The sequence below is a fragment of the Drosophila mauritiana genome, chromosome X (genome assembly GCF_004382145.1).
Source record: "Drosophila mauritiana strain mau12 chromosome X, ASM438214v1, whole genome shotgun sequence".
NCBI lineage: Eukaryota > Metazoa > Arthropoda > Insecta > Diptera > Drosophilidae > Drosophila > Drosophila mauritiana.
Genome location: NC_046672.1, coordinates 19051979 through 19071217, shown reverse-complemented (window position 1 = coordinate 19071217; position 19239 = coordinate 19051979). Strand labels below are relative to the sequence as shown.

The following is a 19239-nucleotide window of genomic DNA, read 5'->3' as shown; positions in this document are numbered from 1 at the left end:
ACAAGGTAGAGTAGGTACATTAAAATGACTTTGCTCGGTTTAATTTTATTCGATCGTTTGTTTGTTCATATTTGCTATATTTTGGTTGCACATCGATTATAACGTTGTCAAACCGCCTGACAACCCGCTCTTCGGATAGATTGAAATAGATATAATAGGTATTTATACATAGAACTACAACTAGCAAAGGAAGAGCCAGGACGAAAAAAACACAGAGGTGTTACTAAGAAAAAAAAAAAAAACAAAAACAGCGAATTGTGAATACAAATCCTTTTTCGAATATATATGTATATACTACGGGCAGCTCCACTCCTTTGGTTCTCTGATCCTCCTCGTGTGTTCATAAAGCTACCAAATGCGAAAATACTCTAACTTTGATCTGGGATCTCCTCTCATCGTAGCGCTTCCAAGGACTTTGCTCTATATCCAGGTCGAATCCTCGCTCCACTTTGCGATCGGGGGGCCTGGCGGGGCGGCTGGGGTGAAATATATTACAACAGGATGGGGGGCTGTGCGGCTCCGGGCGCCTTGACCTTGCCTCGACCTCTATCTGGGCGAGGGCGACATCGTGGGCCTCGCTGTGGGTCGCTGAAGTGCCGCCGCCGTCGGCGCTGCTGTCACTATCGTGTTGACCTGCGGTGTGCGATGTATGGTGGGTGGTGGGTGGTGGTGCGTGTTGGTTGATGGGTTGGTGCAATTTGGTGGGTGGATCAATGTGGGTGAGTGGTGTTCAGTGTGTGGTGGAGACAAGAGAGAAGCTCGATTACATGTCTAGACGAGGTGAGTTGCGATTTACTTTGGAGTTTCCGTCGATTATCTCCACGGGCTCTGCGGGCACATAGGCGGACAGTCCCATCAGCCCGAAGATGTCCGGCGTATAGTTGCGCAGCTGCGACGAGCTGGTGGGCGTGGCCGACTTCACTTCGCCTGCTGGACAATGGACAATGAGTAGTTAGTTTTGATTGGCTAATAAAACAAAATGTAGTAACTATTAATAAAAGCATATGTCCCACGATCATCAATACTCTATATGGTTTAGTAAGACTCTCTTAGCTCCTTAATCTCCCCACCCTCACCTGGAGTTGGTCGCATCCTTGGAAACCGCGGCGCTGGCGTTTGGTAAACGGGCCTGGGCGCCGAGGCGGAGGCCACATGGCGATCCCGATGCTCCGCCGGGTGGTGCTTCTGATGCCGTGGCTGTGGCGTAACCACGTACACCTTCTCGTTGGTCTGCGGCAGGATGGCCACCTGGGCCTGTTTCCACAGCTCTTTGGGCGCCGGAGTGCTGCGCACGTAGAGCGGTGTCACCACCGTGGTCGTTGTGGTGGGCGGTGCATTGGTGGTGGTTGTGGTGCTGGGCGGACTGATGGTGGTCATGGCCGACGTGGATCTTGGTCGCTGCTGGGCATCGTAGTAGTCGAAATGCAGGCGGTTGTCCTCGATGGGCTGGAAGCCCTTCGATCCCCGCTCGCCGAGCAGATGCAGTTGCTCCAGATTGTTGATGGAAGTGGACAGATCCCCGGCATCAGTGGGTGGAGCGCCACCCAGCTCGAATCCCTCGCCCCGAGTGGTTTTCGACTGGCGCTGCGATAACGGCGCTGGAGTTGTGGTAGTGGTGGTCAGGTACTCGGACGGTATGTGCTTGGATCTTCCTCGAATCGTGGGTGTGCTGGGACGATGCGACAGCGAGTTGTACTCCTGCTCCGTCCAGCCATCGATGTTCTTCTGCAGCCGGGAGATGTCCACACCCAATCCTTGACCAGGCAGCCGCTTCGTTTCCCTCTCCCGCTTGAGCAACTCCCTCAGATTGGTGGCCAGGATCTTGGTCAGGTATTTGGTGGTGCGTCGCGAATTAGGCGGCGCCGTCACGGTGGCTGTAGCCAGCTTGGACTCCTGCTGCTCGTGTGGCTCCTCCTCAAGGTCGTTGCTTTGGTGGTTGTGGTGATTGTGGTGGTGATTCGGCTGATGGTGTAGTTGATGTGGAGTCTGCTGTTTCAGGGGCGTCCAGCTCTCGAAGGGGCGTGGTCGCTGCTTGGTGGTGTAGGGTATGATCACCTGCTGCGGACTCGGTGGTGACATGCCAGCAAACTGTCCACTGGCATCGATCGCACCGTACGTGGACGTGGGCGTTGGTGGCTGCGTGGGCGTGTACACCTGGCTTACTCGGAAATTGAGATCGGCTGGATCGCGGGTGAAGGGTCGTCCTCCGGCGCCAGCCAAGGGGGCGTGGTTGATGGGCGAGTCCAGCAGACGCTTTGGCGTTTCCCTGCCCCTGCCGATTCCCTGGCGGTGCGAGTGATGCACTGCAGCCAGATGGTTATTCAGCTCAATAACCGGCGCCGGTGGTGGCTGTGGTGGTGCTGTGGTGGTGGGCAACTCCGTGGTGGTGCTATATAGCAGTGTGCTGGCTTCATCCTGAAACTGCTCCGCATAGTAGAAGGATTGCTCCTGCTCCTGTTCCTGCTCTTGCTCCTGCTCCAGTTGCTGTTGCGACGAGGCCGCTGGATAATTATCCGCCGGCGGTGGCTGCGTAGTGGTCTCAGCAAAATGCCCGATCTCCGTTAGCAACTGCGAGGCTGGCAAATGCTGATGCACCTGACCACTGCTCAGATCCTCCAACTGGTAGCGCACCGTACTGATATCCGCCTGCAGTTCCTGCTCCAAGGCCAACTCATGACTTGGTCTTTGGCTGGCCGCAGATCCGCTTGAGCCGAGATCGATGGCATGGGACTGCACGAACGTGGCTGGGTATTCCACGGACGTCACAAAGTCCGTCACCTGGTGGCTCTGCACGATCTCGAAGCTGGAGGTGCTGGCTGGCGGAGCAGGAGTGGGTAGGGGCAGGGAAACCGGCACGGGTCTCACTTCCGACTGGGCCACTACGTTCTCCTTGACCAGCGGTGGCACCACAGGCCGGAATGGCTGGGCATTGTACAGCGGAGGCAGTGGCACCGCCAGGGGCAGGAAGACACTCTGTCCGGCGCTGGGAAGGAATTGCACCGCCCGCTGACGTTGCTGTGAGGCCTGAGCCAGTGGCTGCTGCAGCTGCCATGTTGCGTGTTGCTGCGGGACGGGTTGCTGCTGCTGCTGCGGAATATGCTGTTGTGGTATTTGCTGAGGGTGCTGCTGCTGCTGCGGGATGTGCTGCAGTTGTTGCTGCTGCACTTGCAGCTGCTGCGCATGATGGTGATGCTGTTGCAGCTGGTTGTTCAGCTGCTGGGGATTCGGCTGCTGCTGCTGCTGCTGCTGCTGGCCCACCATGGGCACCCAAGGATACTTGTTGCACAGGCTGCACGGCTTGCCACCCGCGTCGAAGCCGGCAACTGGCTTCGGATAGGCATAGCTCAGCGAATTGGAGGCACTCAGCTGCTGATCCTTGGACGACTGGGCGCCACCCAAGCCGAACCACCTGGCCACGCGGGTCATGAAGCCGGCTTCGGGCACGGCAATGGGTGCAGGGGATGGAGGAGGCGCTGGAGAACCCGCTCCGGCGTGCGATAGTCTCTGGGGAACGGGCAGTGGTGGCGGCACCAGGTGATCCGCCGGCTGGGCGGGCAGTGGGGATCTGCCCGATCTTACCGAGGCCTGCGCTGTGGCTGCCGCCAGGGAGGAGGCCACTATCAAGGTGAGCAGACCCAGAGACGCCGATCGCCGTTGGAGAGCCTGGAAAAATGAAGAGCGGGAGAAACGGGGTGAGTTCAATTGAATGCCAAATTTCACTTTCCATCTCATAAATCCCAGCCAGACGCCAACGATCCAAATTTATAGAGAGCAGGCGATCCGGTTGCGGACTAAGATGAAAGATGTGCCACTGCGCCAAGCAGCTGATCCGGTTCCGTTTCCATGGACTTGCAGTTGACACATGCCAAATCAAGAAATCCCACGGAATAAATAACCCAATTTAATTGAAAAAATTGAAGCATTCAATTCAGATATTTGTTACCAAGTAAAAAACGAACTAAGATAAAACACAGTAATTATGTTGAAACACAACTTGATTACTTGATTTTTCCAGTTGAAAGTGTTTTCTCTCTGGAAAATATTCTTCAACTTTTCAACCATATTACTGAAAGTTTTAAAAAGTAATTTGACAGTAGTATACTTTTAAAATTAGTTACTTCGAAAGAAGGTTTTTGAAAACGAAGTGAACATTTGGAAGGGTTTCTGCGACATATGTATCTTAAGAATGGTAATACGATGCCATTGTTATAAAATTGTTATTGTTATAAATAATTATTTGGCTTTTGGACGACGATAGCGGCATTTGAATGGAAAGACTTCCACGAACTGATTAACCTAGTACTTCTTGGTAGCACAAACAAGTTGACTAAGTTATAAACCATTTAGAGCGGAGATATAGACTCAATTATCAATTATCAGGTGGCGTGGTGGAGTGAAAACTCCTTTATGGTTGTTTACACACACGAAAGAACCTTCGTTTCGAAATGCTAAATATGTAGTTGAGTAATAGTTAGAAGAAAGCCATTTTCTTTAAGGCAATCACCAATGTGTGGACGCAACTTTCTCCAGGTGGGTCGGGCTGGTCAATTGGGGCTGGGTCGGTGGTCAGTTGTCCAAAATTGATAATTAGCCAAGGCAATTGGCCAACCAGCTACTGGCCAATTCCCCTCAACTTCCCTTTCACACACACTCGACCGCTGATGACTTCCTCCCCACTCATGTGCATCTCTAAACGACAATTTGCCATTATCTATGGCCATTATTTTCATCCGCTGATTTATTGCCAGCTGGCTGCACTGCATCCGATCCGCTGCGATTGATGCGCATCGTAGGCCACCCCCTCACAAGGTCGCTCCAAGGTCAACAGTTAGCTGGGAAACGTTGGAAAGCGATCGGATAATCAGTCATCACCAATTTATGAGTGTGGGAACTAGGGGCTTACCATTTTATTCCAATGATACTAGACTTTCTACATTAGAAACCATAATTCGTCATGAATTTTATTAGATAGATAGATAGTTGGCTTTTGGGCAGAAATAAATCCAAAAGAGAGTTTGTCTCCAGAAGTGATCAGCCCCCATTTGGCCCAATCCCCATTTAATACAATCCAATCCCAAGCAACCCTTGGACCTCCAACCCAGTTTCCCAGTACCCAGTGAGCCAGGCAACACAGCTAATTATGTGAAAATTAGCTCTCATTAATGTGAGTTATCAATAAGCAGCCAAAAACGGAGACAGCACAGAGTTAACAATGGGCGTTCACTTTCCCATAATTATTATGATTTTATTTTATGTGTTTATTCAGCTCGTCTCCTATTTGGGATACACTTCCACCTAGAGCCCATGGAGCAGCAGAAGCTGCGACTTAGCTCGGCTCAACGTAATTCAATTATGCCCGCCGACGGCGCGGGCATCAAAACAAAAGCAGATCCGCGGGGGCCACTAATGCCACCAAAGCCACTGCCACTCAATCCGAGTCCCCATCTCCATAGCCATCGCCATCCCACTCCGCTGGAATCCACCGCGTCCACATGGCGATGTCGCTGGGTTGGCAATAAATCGAGGTCGCCGCAATTTGAAAAGAAAGTGAAATTCTGCAACTGTTGGCAAACAACCGAGCAGCTGACAGATGGAGGAGTCAGCTCCTACACTCAGAAAATAATTGCAAATAAATGTATATATTCGGATATAAATTGGCTTTCATCTTCCATATTAAATATATGATGGAACTTAATGAAGAAAGCGGTTTTTCTAATAAGTTAGCAATAATTGATGATTTGGGGATCGCTTTCATATGAAACAATTTGTCAGTGAGTACTTATAAGCCAAGTTAAGATGGAATTCCAAAAGCACTAAATAAACAAAGCTTGCATATAATTAGCATCCATGGGCCAGATTTTTCGGCACTCTTTTCGCCAAGTGAGGCGCCCCAATCGGAGTCTGGGTCTGGATCTGGTCTGACTGCGACTCTCGGAACTCGCGCTGCGCTGGGAATCGGCGGCATGAGGGCCCAAAAACTCGTTTCGTGTCGATAATACAAGCAACTTCTGCAACTTCTGCAACTCCCGCTGGAGAGGATCTGCATGGGCGCATGCAACCTTGGCTTTGCACTTGAAAATGGCAAAAATGGGAAACTCGGGCCCATGGAGCCCATAGGGTTTGACAAATGGGGGCCCAGAAAAAATGGGGGGCGGGAAAGGGGGCTACTGCACGCGATCCGACAATGTGCTTGGGAATCTTTTTGGGGGCAAATAACCAAACCGCAATTGTTGGCATCCCATCGTCATCGCATATGAGAGACCGAAACAGCGACCAACCGACCAACCGACCGACAGACCAAGCGACCTCCCGCTTTTCAGCTGCATCTTCGCTCCTCTGCGGCTGCGCAAAAGTGAAATTGTCGATAAAACTTGGCAGCGGGGGGATTTGAGGCTAAAGGAAAAATGCCACAACAACAAAAACTGTCACAGCGCGGCACTAGGTTTTCCAAACAACAACAACAGTGGTAGGAGTGCTCCATGAGTGCTTGCAGCAATATTTCACTTCGCACAACAAAAGGCAAAGAAATTAATTATGAAAATATACTCATATCGCATGCGCCGTTGAAAAATATTGTTGCAAAAAGGAAAAGAAAACCCAGGCGAACAGAAACAACAACAAAAAAAATATAAAATAAAATAAAACAAAGTAATGGCAACAACAAATGCCATTTTATGGGCCTCAAAGTCGTCAACCGCCGGCGGACGTGGCAATGGAAATGCAGATGGTTATGGATGCGGCCACGAAGATGGCAGCTATGCCCCCAGAAATGACCCCATGAATATGTGCATTCAAATTTATTGGGCTTCCAAGCAATGGATGTGCCCATCCCGGAAAACCCAGGCAAGGAGTGTTTTTAAATGTGATGATTAATCTGGGTAATAATCCAAATTGTACACTCTTTAAGTTGGCTGACCATTAAGCTTAAAAGAAAGCTGGTTATACTCGTTACTCTTAGAGTAAAAGGGTATGCTACATTTGTAGAAAAGTATGTAATATATATTATAGTATATACATATATCCTACCCAGGAACACCACTATTCAAGATCTCGGAAACTATAAAAGCTAGAAGGTTGCATTTCGAATATCTTTCTCGCACTCCCACTAGCTGAGTAAGAAGTACATGATAGTCGAGTTATATTTTTGGAAGGCTTAACTTGCTTTGGATAGCAGCGATTACAAGTTCTTCACCAACGACAAGCCATCATACCAAAAACTTAGTTCTTATTTACTGTATATATGTACAATTTGGTGGGCCTATTTAAGACGCACAGTTTTCCAATATATACATGAACAGTTTCGTAACTGCTACTTAGTTTTACACGCGGTCATTCCATTTGACGTTTGCTGCTGGCTTGACATAAAGTGGTGGTAGCAGCTGACACACGTTGACTGTCATGTGCGACATGTCTTGAGACAGATCCAAATGCGGTGATTGCACACTGCAATTCTATTGTTTTCCCAATCGGCCGGATCGTGACACCCTGCTCCGCAGGCAACGCCTTGGCCTCCTATCGATCCACTTATCTGGTCCATTAGGTGGCGCCCAACGTGGGACTATCTGATCCAGCAAATGGCGCCCAACGTGGGGCCATCACTTTCGCTTCGTTTTGCTGATCAGTGGCAGCCGTCTTTCTTTGCTTTTCCAGGCAATTGAGAAACGTTTTCCGTATTTACGTTGGCCCACTCATCATATGGGCATGGGTCTTCGTGGCGGAAACGTCTGTTGTGGTTGGTGTCGCTTGGACCGGCGACAGGTGGGGACTGAGATCTCCCCGCTTCTTGGCGACAACTCTTTTTCCAAATGAGACGGCACAAAATGCATGCAAAATGATCGCCGTTCGCCGAATGTGGGACAACTGAGGCGAATGAAGCCAAGCGAGTGAAATGACGATTGACAATCAATAATTAATTTCACCAATATTCGTTATCGACCTCAGGCCTTTATGATCTTCCACCGTGGGCCACTTACAACTCAAATTATATTTACGAGTACTTTCGAAGTGACTTTTATCGATGATCGATTTATCTGTTCGCAATTTCATTGGTCGACAGGTGTCTGTCGAATATTATACGACTGCTATCTCCGATGGCCGGCGAATAATGCGAAGTTATATATATTAAATAGCCTGATTAGTTTTTGTTGACGCTGGGCAGGAAATTGATATGGATGCGGTATTACGAACTTAGTTATGCCTCTATAATATGAAAATCAGTTGAGCACTTTGGAGTATTATTTTATACTTATTAACATGAATTCATATTTATAACTTGTTATCCAATGGATATAAAAGCTTGGATTCTCGATTGTCATGGCTTAATACCAAGTGTGTTTCCAAGTAAATTTCCTGCAGTAAATCACGCTAATCACATTTAGCAGGCATTCATTACTCCGGCGAAAAGTATGATGACTCTATCCCGTGTGACGTGAAAATTGCACACGCAGATTCGCTGCCGAAAAATAAATCTCACCTAGACGGAAAACAAAGTGTCCAAGTGTCCAAGTGGCCATTGGCCTTGTCACGACCTCAGAGATTCACTCGAATGTGGACAACTCATGGAGCTGGCTAATTTGATTAGCTCTGCCCGCCACGCTCAGTTTCAGCTGGAGTTGCGGATCGGGTTGGATTTTGGGAAGTGGAAGTGGCTGATCTGAAGACCAAAAATGCCACAGACATTTTCGAAATGTCTGTCATGGCTGGTGACTACTTGCATATGGTACATATGGTACATAATTGTGCGACGAGCAATGCGCAACTGCGCTGATGATCATAATGATGATGTACGTTCATATACCCCTCTACATATATATATTCGACGCAATGCGGAATCGCAATTGTGACAGCACGCGAGCAATTAACAAGTTTCCACCCAGCATTTGTCGCATAACCCGATGGCTCCACATTCGCCAGTCATTATAAACAAATTAGTGCATTGTTTGCCATCTGGATGCCATGCTGGCTGTTGTACGATCAATCGAACAATCGATCGCAGTGCAATGCAACCCACTTTGCATAATACCCATCTATACATATATCTATGGGTCTAGCCAATCCCAGTCCCAATCCAAATCCCGATCTCGAGTCCCGGAAGACCGCAGGCGATGTCGATTGTGGTGTCTTGCTCGTCTGATGGGATCGATTACCGCTTTCTGACTTTCTGCTCCCTGGGTTACGCACAATGTCCCACGGCTATAGGATAGATAAAGATACATATGTATGTACATATAGGTATCTGCGCGAGACAAGGAAGGATGAAAGAGAAATTTGTGGGCTGGGATGTGGATGTGTTTCTACAAAATAATTTAAAATACACAAAGGTTCATCATACATCATATAGAATATCTATTAAGTGAAGTAAGTTATACGTACTCCTTAACTATGTTTTTTATTTGAGAACAGTACTTACAGTAAAAAGTGCGAATGATGAAAGATGGATGACAAATTACTCATAAATTATCAAATCAAATCTCAAATCAAGCAGCATAGTGGTAGAAAATGAAGGCAAGGCGAAACCATAATTGTCCAAAGGTGCCGGTGATATAGTTACCTTAAATAGCCACACACACACCCATACATACATACAGCCCCCACATATTTGGATCCATGATAAAATGGAGCAAAAAGCCATAGGGAGCCGGGCATAATAGTAATAATAAAATAATGGCAACAATACCGATTCCCAAGATTGCTAACATAATCGGCGCATTGTGGACTTTATTGCTCCCTCTTTCCATTGTCGCTCCACTCACCCACAGGCTTGGCCCCAACCCGAGCTACTCCACCAATGTGGGGCTGGAGCTCCTCCGAGGCGGTGTGATCATTTCAAACAATGAGAAATGCGGACGGAGCAAGAAGAGCGGAGCAGAGCAGAGAAAAGCTTGAATCGCTGGCGAGATGCTCGGGAAAAAAGTGAAAATTTGTCCGCGTCCAAAAATTATGCGCTTTTCACACGCGCTCCAAGTTTCGGTCGGTCCGTTGGAGGGGTGGAGTGGGGGGAAAGGGGGGAAAGGGGGCTTGCCGCTTCACTCTCAACACTTGCGTGTAATTGTCGTGTGACAACGTGAGCTTGACTCCGCCTGGAAACCTTTTTTCCCCATCCCATAGAACCGGTCCGGTCTGCCCCCCATCTGCCCCCCAATTTTGTGGACCGCCCGCTCGACCGGCTAGTCGTTTGCTTTACTTTTTGCACGGTTCCGGCGGAGAGCGGGGGATCCCCCGAGTGGAGATGGCCGTTATTCCGGCGACCTGCCTTGTGGGTTACTGAGGCACAGTGGGGCAAGTATAGTTAACATTTAAGTCAAATATTTCAAATCAACATGGCTTGTACTTATGTTTAAGTACACATAGCTTGTTCTATATTTAAGTCAGATATCATTTAAACTTAATAAAAAATAATTAAGTTGGAAATAAACCAAAAGTGGTTTTATGCAATATGAAAAAATTAACAAAAGTATTTGTTTTCCTATCATTTTGGAAACCTTTTAAAACTAATCAAATATTATAAATATGTATTCACCTATAAAAGAACTTCATTACTGGTAAACGGGCGGCTTGATTTGATCTAAAATGCTGAGCTTTAAAATTAATTGCTTTCCAAATGGCTTATTGTGTTACAACAACTTTCTTTTATCAAAAGAACTCACATTTCTTAAAGATTAATTGCAAGCAAATTCAGAAAGAGTTCAGTAAATATACATATATATATACTTTTATTTTTGTTGAAAGAGATTTTCATAGAAATCGTCCCACTGTGCAACGTTGAACTTGGCTGTTGAAAATCCCAAATGAGAAAGAAGTCGGCGGCATAAACTTGTAAAAAACAACTAGCTCGAATGAAAACAAAAGTAAAAGTGGTTGTTGTTGCTCTCATTGTTGTCGTAGACTTGAAGTTCACTTTTGTTTCTAGGCATTTTCCTTTGTTTTTCAGCTGCGTGTTGAGCGCTGGCTTTTCTTTGCTCTTTATTTTCTTTTCTTTAGAAAGGGTTAGTGTGGAGTGCGGGGAGGGGTGGGGTAAGGTCATAAAAAGTCGAGCACCTGTCCAACAAACCCCCCCCCCCCCACACACACACACCTGGATTTTCCTGATCCATGCGGTAATTAAGATCGTTCGCCGGCCTAAGTGACGCCAATTAAGTTACGTTGGTCAGTTGGAGTTTGAAGTTGTTGGTAGTTGGAGATGGGGGGAAAAAGAGGTCGTGTTTGAGTTTCATACTTAGTACTATTATTACTTTAGGCGTGCGTTTTCTCACTGGTCGCTCCCACTAGCTTTTCTCGCTTCTCGTTATGCAAGTTCTGCAAATGGGCCGCCAAGGGGGAAATCTGGACATGCCAACTGCTGTGGGAAAGAAAAGCCCAAATGCCAAATGGTAATATAACAAACCGACAGCTTCCAATTATGAAAGTCGGAGGCTGAGACCGTGTCACATAAATAATCTGGCCCACTCTTTGTGGGCTGCTGAGATTGAAGTGAAATTGCAACTGATTATTTAAAACTGTAGCTATGTGTATTCCTCTTTTATTATCTTTGGGATTTCAGATTTTAGTTTTCAGTTTTTTCCCTGCCCCACAAAACACACAGATATGATATTTTAATTATAATTAAGTGTGGCTGCCAAAGCGATGGTCGCGCCAGTTATTTTATTGTTCGGTTCGGCTCGTTAATTGCCAGCCATTGCCTTAATTGGCCCACTGTGCTGCGCATGTAACACACGGCGTATGCGTAATCTGCTAATCATGTATCTCGCATATACATATATATATGTATATATATGTGCATTTCTCATAACTGCTCTCGTTTGTCCATCTATTATACAATTAAGCGGGCGGTGTGGGATCGGAAATCTGTCTTTGGGAAACGTAGATTTCTGATTTATTACGATTTGCATAGAAAGGTTTCAATTTCTATTGTCTTCCGCCCAGAAAGACCAAGATATGTACTTTCCCAAATCGAAACGGAAGCGAGTGAGTTGCCAAAATGCTAAACTGACTGGGCGGAAAAAGGAAAGCAAACTTTTCAAAACGATGTGATTGAAATATTTAACTTCTAACGATAAACGGAATGATCTGAAATGACTAACAGTAGTAGTAATCGTAAGCAACAACATACATAGAAGAATATTTCCAAATGGCAAAAGATGATATATCTAATAAATGTCCTTCACACCAAACTAGATACATATAATAATCAATGGGGATGCCTTTTTGTTAGCTTGAATACTGGGACTTATGTACACTTCATATTTGAAGATCCATACTTCATTTCAATGCCACTTCAAACATAAAATCGACGCATAATTAATCGAGATGCAACCGTGCAACAATACCCCGTACTTAACACGACAGCCGGTAAATTAGGGGTTTGTTGAGTGCAAATTGAGGTGTTTTACGAATGTGTTTTTTATTGGCCCTCCTTGAGGCGAGATATGTACTTGCCGTGAATTCAGCAATTATGTGAATTAGTTTTTCACGCCCCGCTAACTGTTGCCTTTTCGATCTACTTAAAGCGTCGACAGTTGGCTTCGGTGAATTAAGGTGCCATCATCGAAGGCGATTATGTAATGGGCGGCAAGCGCATTAACCAGTCATTGACACCTTAACCCTCCAGTGGTCCAAGTGCTACAAGTGGTCCAAGTGGCCCAAGTGGTTCAAGTGGTCCGGTGATCACACCAACTCCATGGCTGGTGATTGCCTATCGGTTTTTACGATGCACGGCACAGAGCACAGCGATAAAGGGCCCAAAAAACAAAAAAATGCAAAATATCCAAAGAGACATAAATCCAGGAATAAAGCGTGTGTGCCGCCTCATAAAGTGCAATTCAACAATTACACAATGGGAATTGCCACGGCCTTTTTGGTATGTACAATGCGTTATGCTGATGGCCAGTGCTATGATATATTTGGGTGCCTAAAGACAATACCATTTCTGCACAGAAATTCGGGGCTGTGTTACAATTACGTGGCATACGCAAGTGCTCAGTACCCTAACTACATAGATGTATGGCAATAATGCCCATATTCGTCATGCATCTCGCGTGGTTTCCCCTGCCGACCAAAAACTCAAAAAACATAAATACAGAAAACATATAACGAAAGACAAAAGCGAAACACTCTCTTTCGATTTTCGATTTCAATTACAATGCGAACACCACAATTACAATTGAAATGCACTCGACGCACCTGTTACGCGTGTTACCTGTACCGAACTGAGTTAACTGAACTGAGCCACCCAATTGGATGTGTGTAATACATACACTTAGCCATAATATTTTCTGGCTCTTGCGCAACCGATTTGCCATCCGTGATCGGCATTTCAGAGTTCCCGCGATCCATCAGATCGTCGGACGATAAGGTGCGTAATGATCATGGATCGCCCCGGGCGCTAAAAGATACCCAACTCGAACTGATTCGATCTGATCTGATCTGATCTGGGGGCCATGGGAAAGGGCAGCGCGCAATGAGTCGGGATTTTATTGGAGCACCCGAATCACGATCAATTTGGCAACTCAACTCCATGATCTGGCCGAAGTTCAAAAGCGAGCAGATTGATTAATTGGCTACTTTGTTGCAATCATTGATCAATTTGCAGCCTTTAACCCGACAATTGAATTCATAATGCTCATTGACTAATGGATACTAATGTGTGTATTATCTCATTCTATGATTATTGAAATAAGTAAATGGTTAATATATGAGTTTATTACCAAAACTTGGATGTACATATTTATAGAAATCGTTGAAGTATCTCAAACAAGAAGCTGGCCCAGTTTCTGAGTTAATAAAGCACCCATTACTTCTGCATTGTTAAACTAAGTTTAACGAGAATTATTTGTAGTTTTCATAAAGTAAAAGCATATGCTGAAATAAGCAAAGTCATTATTAAATGGTAGTTAGATACCATTTATTTATGCTCCATTTCAGTCAGAACTCAATTTCCCAACAAACTAGTCACTAAAATCTCTCAGTTCTGAACTCATTAAAATCCTATGGGTGTTTGAACCCTACATCTATAAGCAATATCTTAGTGAAATGCTCTCTCGAAAGATTTCAAGCGATTTAAACAATAGAAGTTCTTTATATTCACATTAAACTGTAAAGCAACATCGCCGAATTAAATGAATAAACTAGGTGGCTTTTATAGATGTTCCCAGAAATTTCTAGGCTGATTTCCCTTTCCATTGTCTTCTTTCTCCCATCGAAAGTGATAACGAGCTCCACAGGTGATATTCTAGATATTCTATAGCCCAAATATCGCACAATCTCCATCTCTTAAGTGCTCATAAAAACCCTAAAAGTCACCGGGGAGCGAGAATAGCTCTGGTTCCCTCGCTAAAATCCTGACCTACGAGACCCCTTCTTCTTCTTCTTTTTCTCTTTCTTCTTCTTCTTCTAATTCGACGATCGTAAACCCGATTCTGCACGGTTCCATGTGAAGAGTTCTTGGTAATTTTCACACCGGCTTACTTAGCATTCTGTATTCTCGATTCTCGCCGGTTGCACTTACCATTACTGACAGTTGATTTCTCGGGAACATGTGGAACATAGATCAATCTCCTACTCGCTGAAGGTCGAACTCCTCTCCGGCGATTGATCTCGATGTGATCCCCGGCGAGATCAGGTAAACCCGCTGGCTACCTGAAATTCCTTTGAATTTCGCTTGAGATTGGTTAACTAAACACTCGGCACTCGAACAAAAACGAAACAAAAAATTTGATTGTGATTTTGGCAACTTTTTGGGCACTCAAATTTCACTTTTATCACCGAATCGCCAGGGATGCTGTACGCATGTGTATGTATATATTTTATATCGCCGACTGGATCTCGATTCAAAAACACCGCCGACGAACGAACGCAGAGTATCTGACTATCTGAGTATCTTGTAACTGAAAACTCGAACTGCACATGCGCGCAGGCGCCCACGAACTGAGCGCTGGCCGTGGAAAATGCGACAGGTAAGGCCAACAACTGCCAACTGCGATCGGGAGAGAGAGAGAAGAGAGAGCGCGCTCCGGAAAGAGAGATTCGAACGAGATTTGGCGGGAGAGAGCGGGATCGTGACGTAGACATACTGCGACTGCGACTGCGCGGAGCGTACGTGAGCGGCACCCGCTCAAAGGCCACATGCGAAATGTTGCAAATATCTGTGACAACGACGGACGGCAGAGGAGGCACTTCGCCGACTTTCGGCCCAGCTCCGCGGCTTGGGAGGATTGAGTGGGGTCACCATCTGGGCTCCGGCTCTGTGCCCAATGGAACGCGGCTCGGGCATTCATCGCGGGTTTGGTGGCACGGCTTTCTTGCAACAAAATGCGAACTGAACCTTAGCTTGACAAAAGTCTGCAATAGATTGCAATTATCATAGTCCCAAAATATCTGGGATCATTCGAGTATTTTAATTTGTAGATTTTTTTTAATTTGGTTTTCTTGTGTCGAACTGCAAATATATGTAAATTCCATTGATTGGAAAATCTAATTTTTCATAGAATATTTCTTCAATTTGTTCAATCACTACATAAATAAAGGAAGTAACATTTAAACTTATGTCAAAGTATTTCAGAGTTGGAAAATAGTTATTTAACAGTGTTACTAAGTGTGTTACTACAATATAATGTATGTATAATATGATAAAAATTAAATTCAAAATTTAATTACGTTTAGAATTTACGAAAATAGAAAAACTCGGTACCATAAATTTGAAATAAGCTAAAACAATAAGATAAAACAACCAAGGTTCAAGGCATTGAAAATAGGGCCACATGTGCTTTCGCATCATAGCTCGAGTCTCTAAAAGTTTCAGTTACGTCACATGAGTTTAATAATGGGCATATTCAGTCGGTGACCCCTTTTTTCATATTCAATTTTAGAAACACACAAGCTGCACTTGAACCATGAAAGTCAAGGAGCAGGGCTTTTTAGTAACCGAATACCCTAAAATTGGCATGTTACTTACTGATGATTATGCCACCTGGCAAGCCAATCTGATTGCTCAAAAGGCTGCCTTAAGTGTGTCAATTCCATGTGCCCACCTCATCTGGAAAGTTTTCCGAAGATTTCCTCAATTACGGAGGGTTTTGCAACATTAGCAGATCGATGGATTGGTAGAAATGACCAGTCGCTTACATCGCTCACATTCGCTTGAGAGTTGACAATTTTCTTAATTTCCAAATCATGATTACGCTCACGACAGTTACTCAACTGCAGCTCGGCTTTGGACGGGCTTTGACTAGGAAGCTGCTGCCACACATAATCTTAATGGGCCTGCGGTCCAGAGAAGCTCGCATAATTGTACAACATTTAAATGTTGATCTTGACTGGCAGAGACGCTGCCCAAAATGAGATAAAAGATATAATGGCACCGAAAAAAGAAAAAAAAAACGCATAAAACGTGTAAATGTGCAAATGACATAACGAGTACGCGTCTGCGCTGGCATTCAAATAAAGATACAATTGTATCTGGCCATTTATCTCGGGTGTCCCCACCCAAAACCCCAAATCGTCAGCCAAAAAAAAAAAAAACGAAACACAAATGTTCGCACGCAAATGTTTGTCGGCGATGCGACGATTGTTCCTCGAGTTTGCACAAATGAAAGTGGTCAACAAGAGCGTTCCACTGTTCGAGATGCAGGATGGGTAACAGATACTTGGTGGTGACCCCGATACAATACCCCTATCTACACTGCGAAAAGTAAGAGTGCAGCAAGTCAATATTTGCGGTGGTCAATTGCGCAAAGCGAACCGAGGCAAGGAAAACAGCTGCGATTTCGCAGATAATATTTACTAGCTTATCAGCTAAATATCTTTAGGAGCCTATTCATTTTCCCCACCATCGAGTCGAATACAAGGTGACCCTTGAAACACTAGCTGTAATTTGCTAGTTCTGTGTATGATTTTCTAAATTCTCTCCAGAGTTCCCAAGTTTATTATTCACCATTAAGGCAAATATCTAAGCAGTAGTTTGTTTAGGATGAGGCTCAAAAGCGCAAAATGTATCTACATATTCTTGGAAGCCTATAAAGTAGTGTTCGCTAACGTTATGTGAAGCAGCTGCTTTTCTTTCCGTGTTCGCAAACTCAGTTAACTATCCATTTGCCTACGATCGTTTAGGGCCAAATGGCAACAGCTTGTGTGCCAAATGGCACTATGCACGTATCCAGGGTTTTATGATTGCGATTTGGCGGAAGGCGGTTGGGTATTTGGATGGGGATGAGCATGAGGTTGAGGCTAGGGCCGAGGATGACGGCGGGGAGTGGCCGCAGTCGTACGTGCCCGGACTACTGCCTCCGGCCAGCAAATTTGGCCAGACTTTGGCCCGCTTTAATTGTCGCCGCCGAAAGAAGGCATTTTAACGAGCTACGCGCATGCGCAATTGTCCAACCAAGCGGCGTCGCCGATGCTCCGCGTCTATCCGCCACTTTTTATGCAACTGCTCCGGGCAGCGGACCGATCCGAGCCCCAATGCCACGGCGATTGCGATGGCGCCCGGTGGAGAGACTTTCACTCATTTGAAAATCTGCGTCCATCGGTTTTGCGGCGGTAACCTGCGCATTTATCGCATTCATTGCAGATCCCAATGCCCTGCAGCTCTCATCATCAGCTCTTGACCCGTGCTCCACCATGCGGAAGTTTATTGGCCATTGGCCGGACCACCACCCACTGACCAGAAGCCGAAGAAACCACTGACCGAGCCACAGTCGCCGAGACACGGAACAGCCAGATAACTCGGGTATTTTCATTCATTATCGCCGTGAATAAGTGAATACACGTGATTGAATGCCAGTTTCACGGCCGGGATGAGGGAACAACAAACAATATGTTGCTTATCTCACAACCAATTATACAAGTGGGCTAGATCCAACTATATATATAAACACAAGGACCAAGCACAGGAGTGGGATCTAATCACGGTGTCATAAAGATTAACATCCTCATCAAAGTATCATTAAATTTCAAAAAAAATATATATATGTCTATGTAAAAATCTGTATTTTCGCACTACCTTTTTGCATATCAACTGCAGTTTCATAAAAAGCATTCATCAAATTATATTATGCATAATTACAATATAGTAATGTGAAGGGGTTCTGGTTCGTTTATGGACACAAATGATATAGTTTCCCAACATTCTCACATATCAACTAGGAAATTGTTATGGGTAAGTCAAATCATAAAAGGGAAAAAGGTAGCAATTATTTATATTCATTCGACAACGATTAGATAATATTCGGGGAATTTTCGGTTGATTAAAAAGGCCCACCATACGTTTATTAGTTTTCATTAAATAATGAACATAAGAATCAAAACAAAATACCATAAGAACTGAGCTAATAGATGTCAATAGGATTCAACACAAGGAAACAATAAAAAGTTTATATTAAGATTCATCGATCAATGACAATTAAATAAAATACGGATAAGATATGATTCCAGGAACTGGAAAAGGCCTTTGGACGAGGTCGAGGAATTATTATTTTTCAATTATGAGAGCTAAAATATACAAAATTACGGCATGGCTAAATTTTACAAAAGTTATTCAATTTCATTGCAGAAAAGACAAGACTCGGCTGCAGTAACTCAGTGGTAAATCCCTGCATTAAATCTACAAATGCCAGTCGGCGAAGAGAGTCTTCTGAGAAAGATGAATGAAAGTAGCAGAGATTAGATAATTTTCACGAAAATTACCATGCTGAAGTTCAATGGATGAGGCCCCAAAAACGAAAACAACTTACTTGGCCGAAATGTAAGAAGTATTTCCTGGACGGATGGTGTGACTCGAAGTTCGACACTTGATTTGTGATTTGTGACTTGTGATCACGAAATCGATTTGGCGACATCTCTGCGAGGCTAATTTGTCACTCGGGAATTGGTCAAGCTGGAATGATTAATGACTGGCGATAAGATAGTGGAGGCCCAATAGGATGCCTTCTTATCGCCCCGATGGATAATGCGAATGGAATTGAACTCGAAATTGGCGTCACTCGCCACCACTTGACAACCCATCAAGATGCCAGATATGATTTCCAATAAATTAATAATAATTAAACTAGAATTTATTCACTTCAAAAAAAAAAAAAGAAAAAAAGGCAATCACTCGTGAGGAACAAAACAGTAAAGTTATGAAGTAAATAAAAGCTAGAGCTCGATTAAATTTGGGTTTGGACTGCTTTTATTACTCCGCTTCGTTTGCAGCCCACGCAATGGACACACCGTCATCCATTCTCGATTCCCCCTGGCATCCCAAGC

The 19239-nt window shown here is 45.0% G+C and overlaps 1 protein-coding gene across 3 annotated transcripts; it reads right to left on the bottom strand.

The window, feature by feature from the left end:
• Nucleotides 1–25: 25 nt before the first annotated feature.
• Nucleotides 26–14932, bottom strand: LOC117147583 (histone-lysine N-methyltransferase 2D). Of its 3 annotated transcripts, none has more exons than XM_033314527.1 (4): nt 14504–14932; nt 1077–3663; nt 797–930; nt 26–633 (listed from the first exon to the last, which is right to left on the bottom strand). In XM_033314527.1, the coding sequence occupies exons 1-4, from the start codon at nt 14540–14542 to the stop codon at nt 547–549; spliced, it is 2847 nt and encodes a 948-aa protein (XP_033170418.1). In that variant the 5' UTR covers nt 14543–14932; the 3' UTR covers nt 26–546. The 3 variants fall into 3 exon arrangements, with proteins under 3 accessions (XP_033170418.1, XP_033170419.1, XP_033170420.1); XM_033314528.1 differs by having other exon boundaries at nt 797–927; XM_033314529.1 differs by having other exon boundaries at nt 26–930.
• Between the last annotated feature and the right edge of the window lie 4307 nt (nt 14933–19239).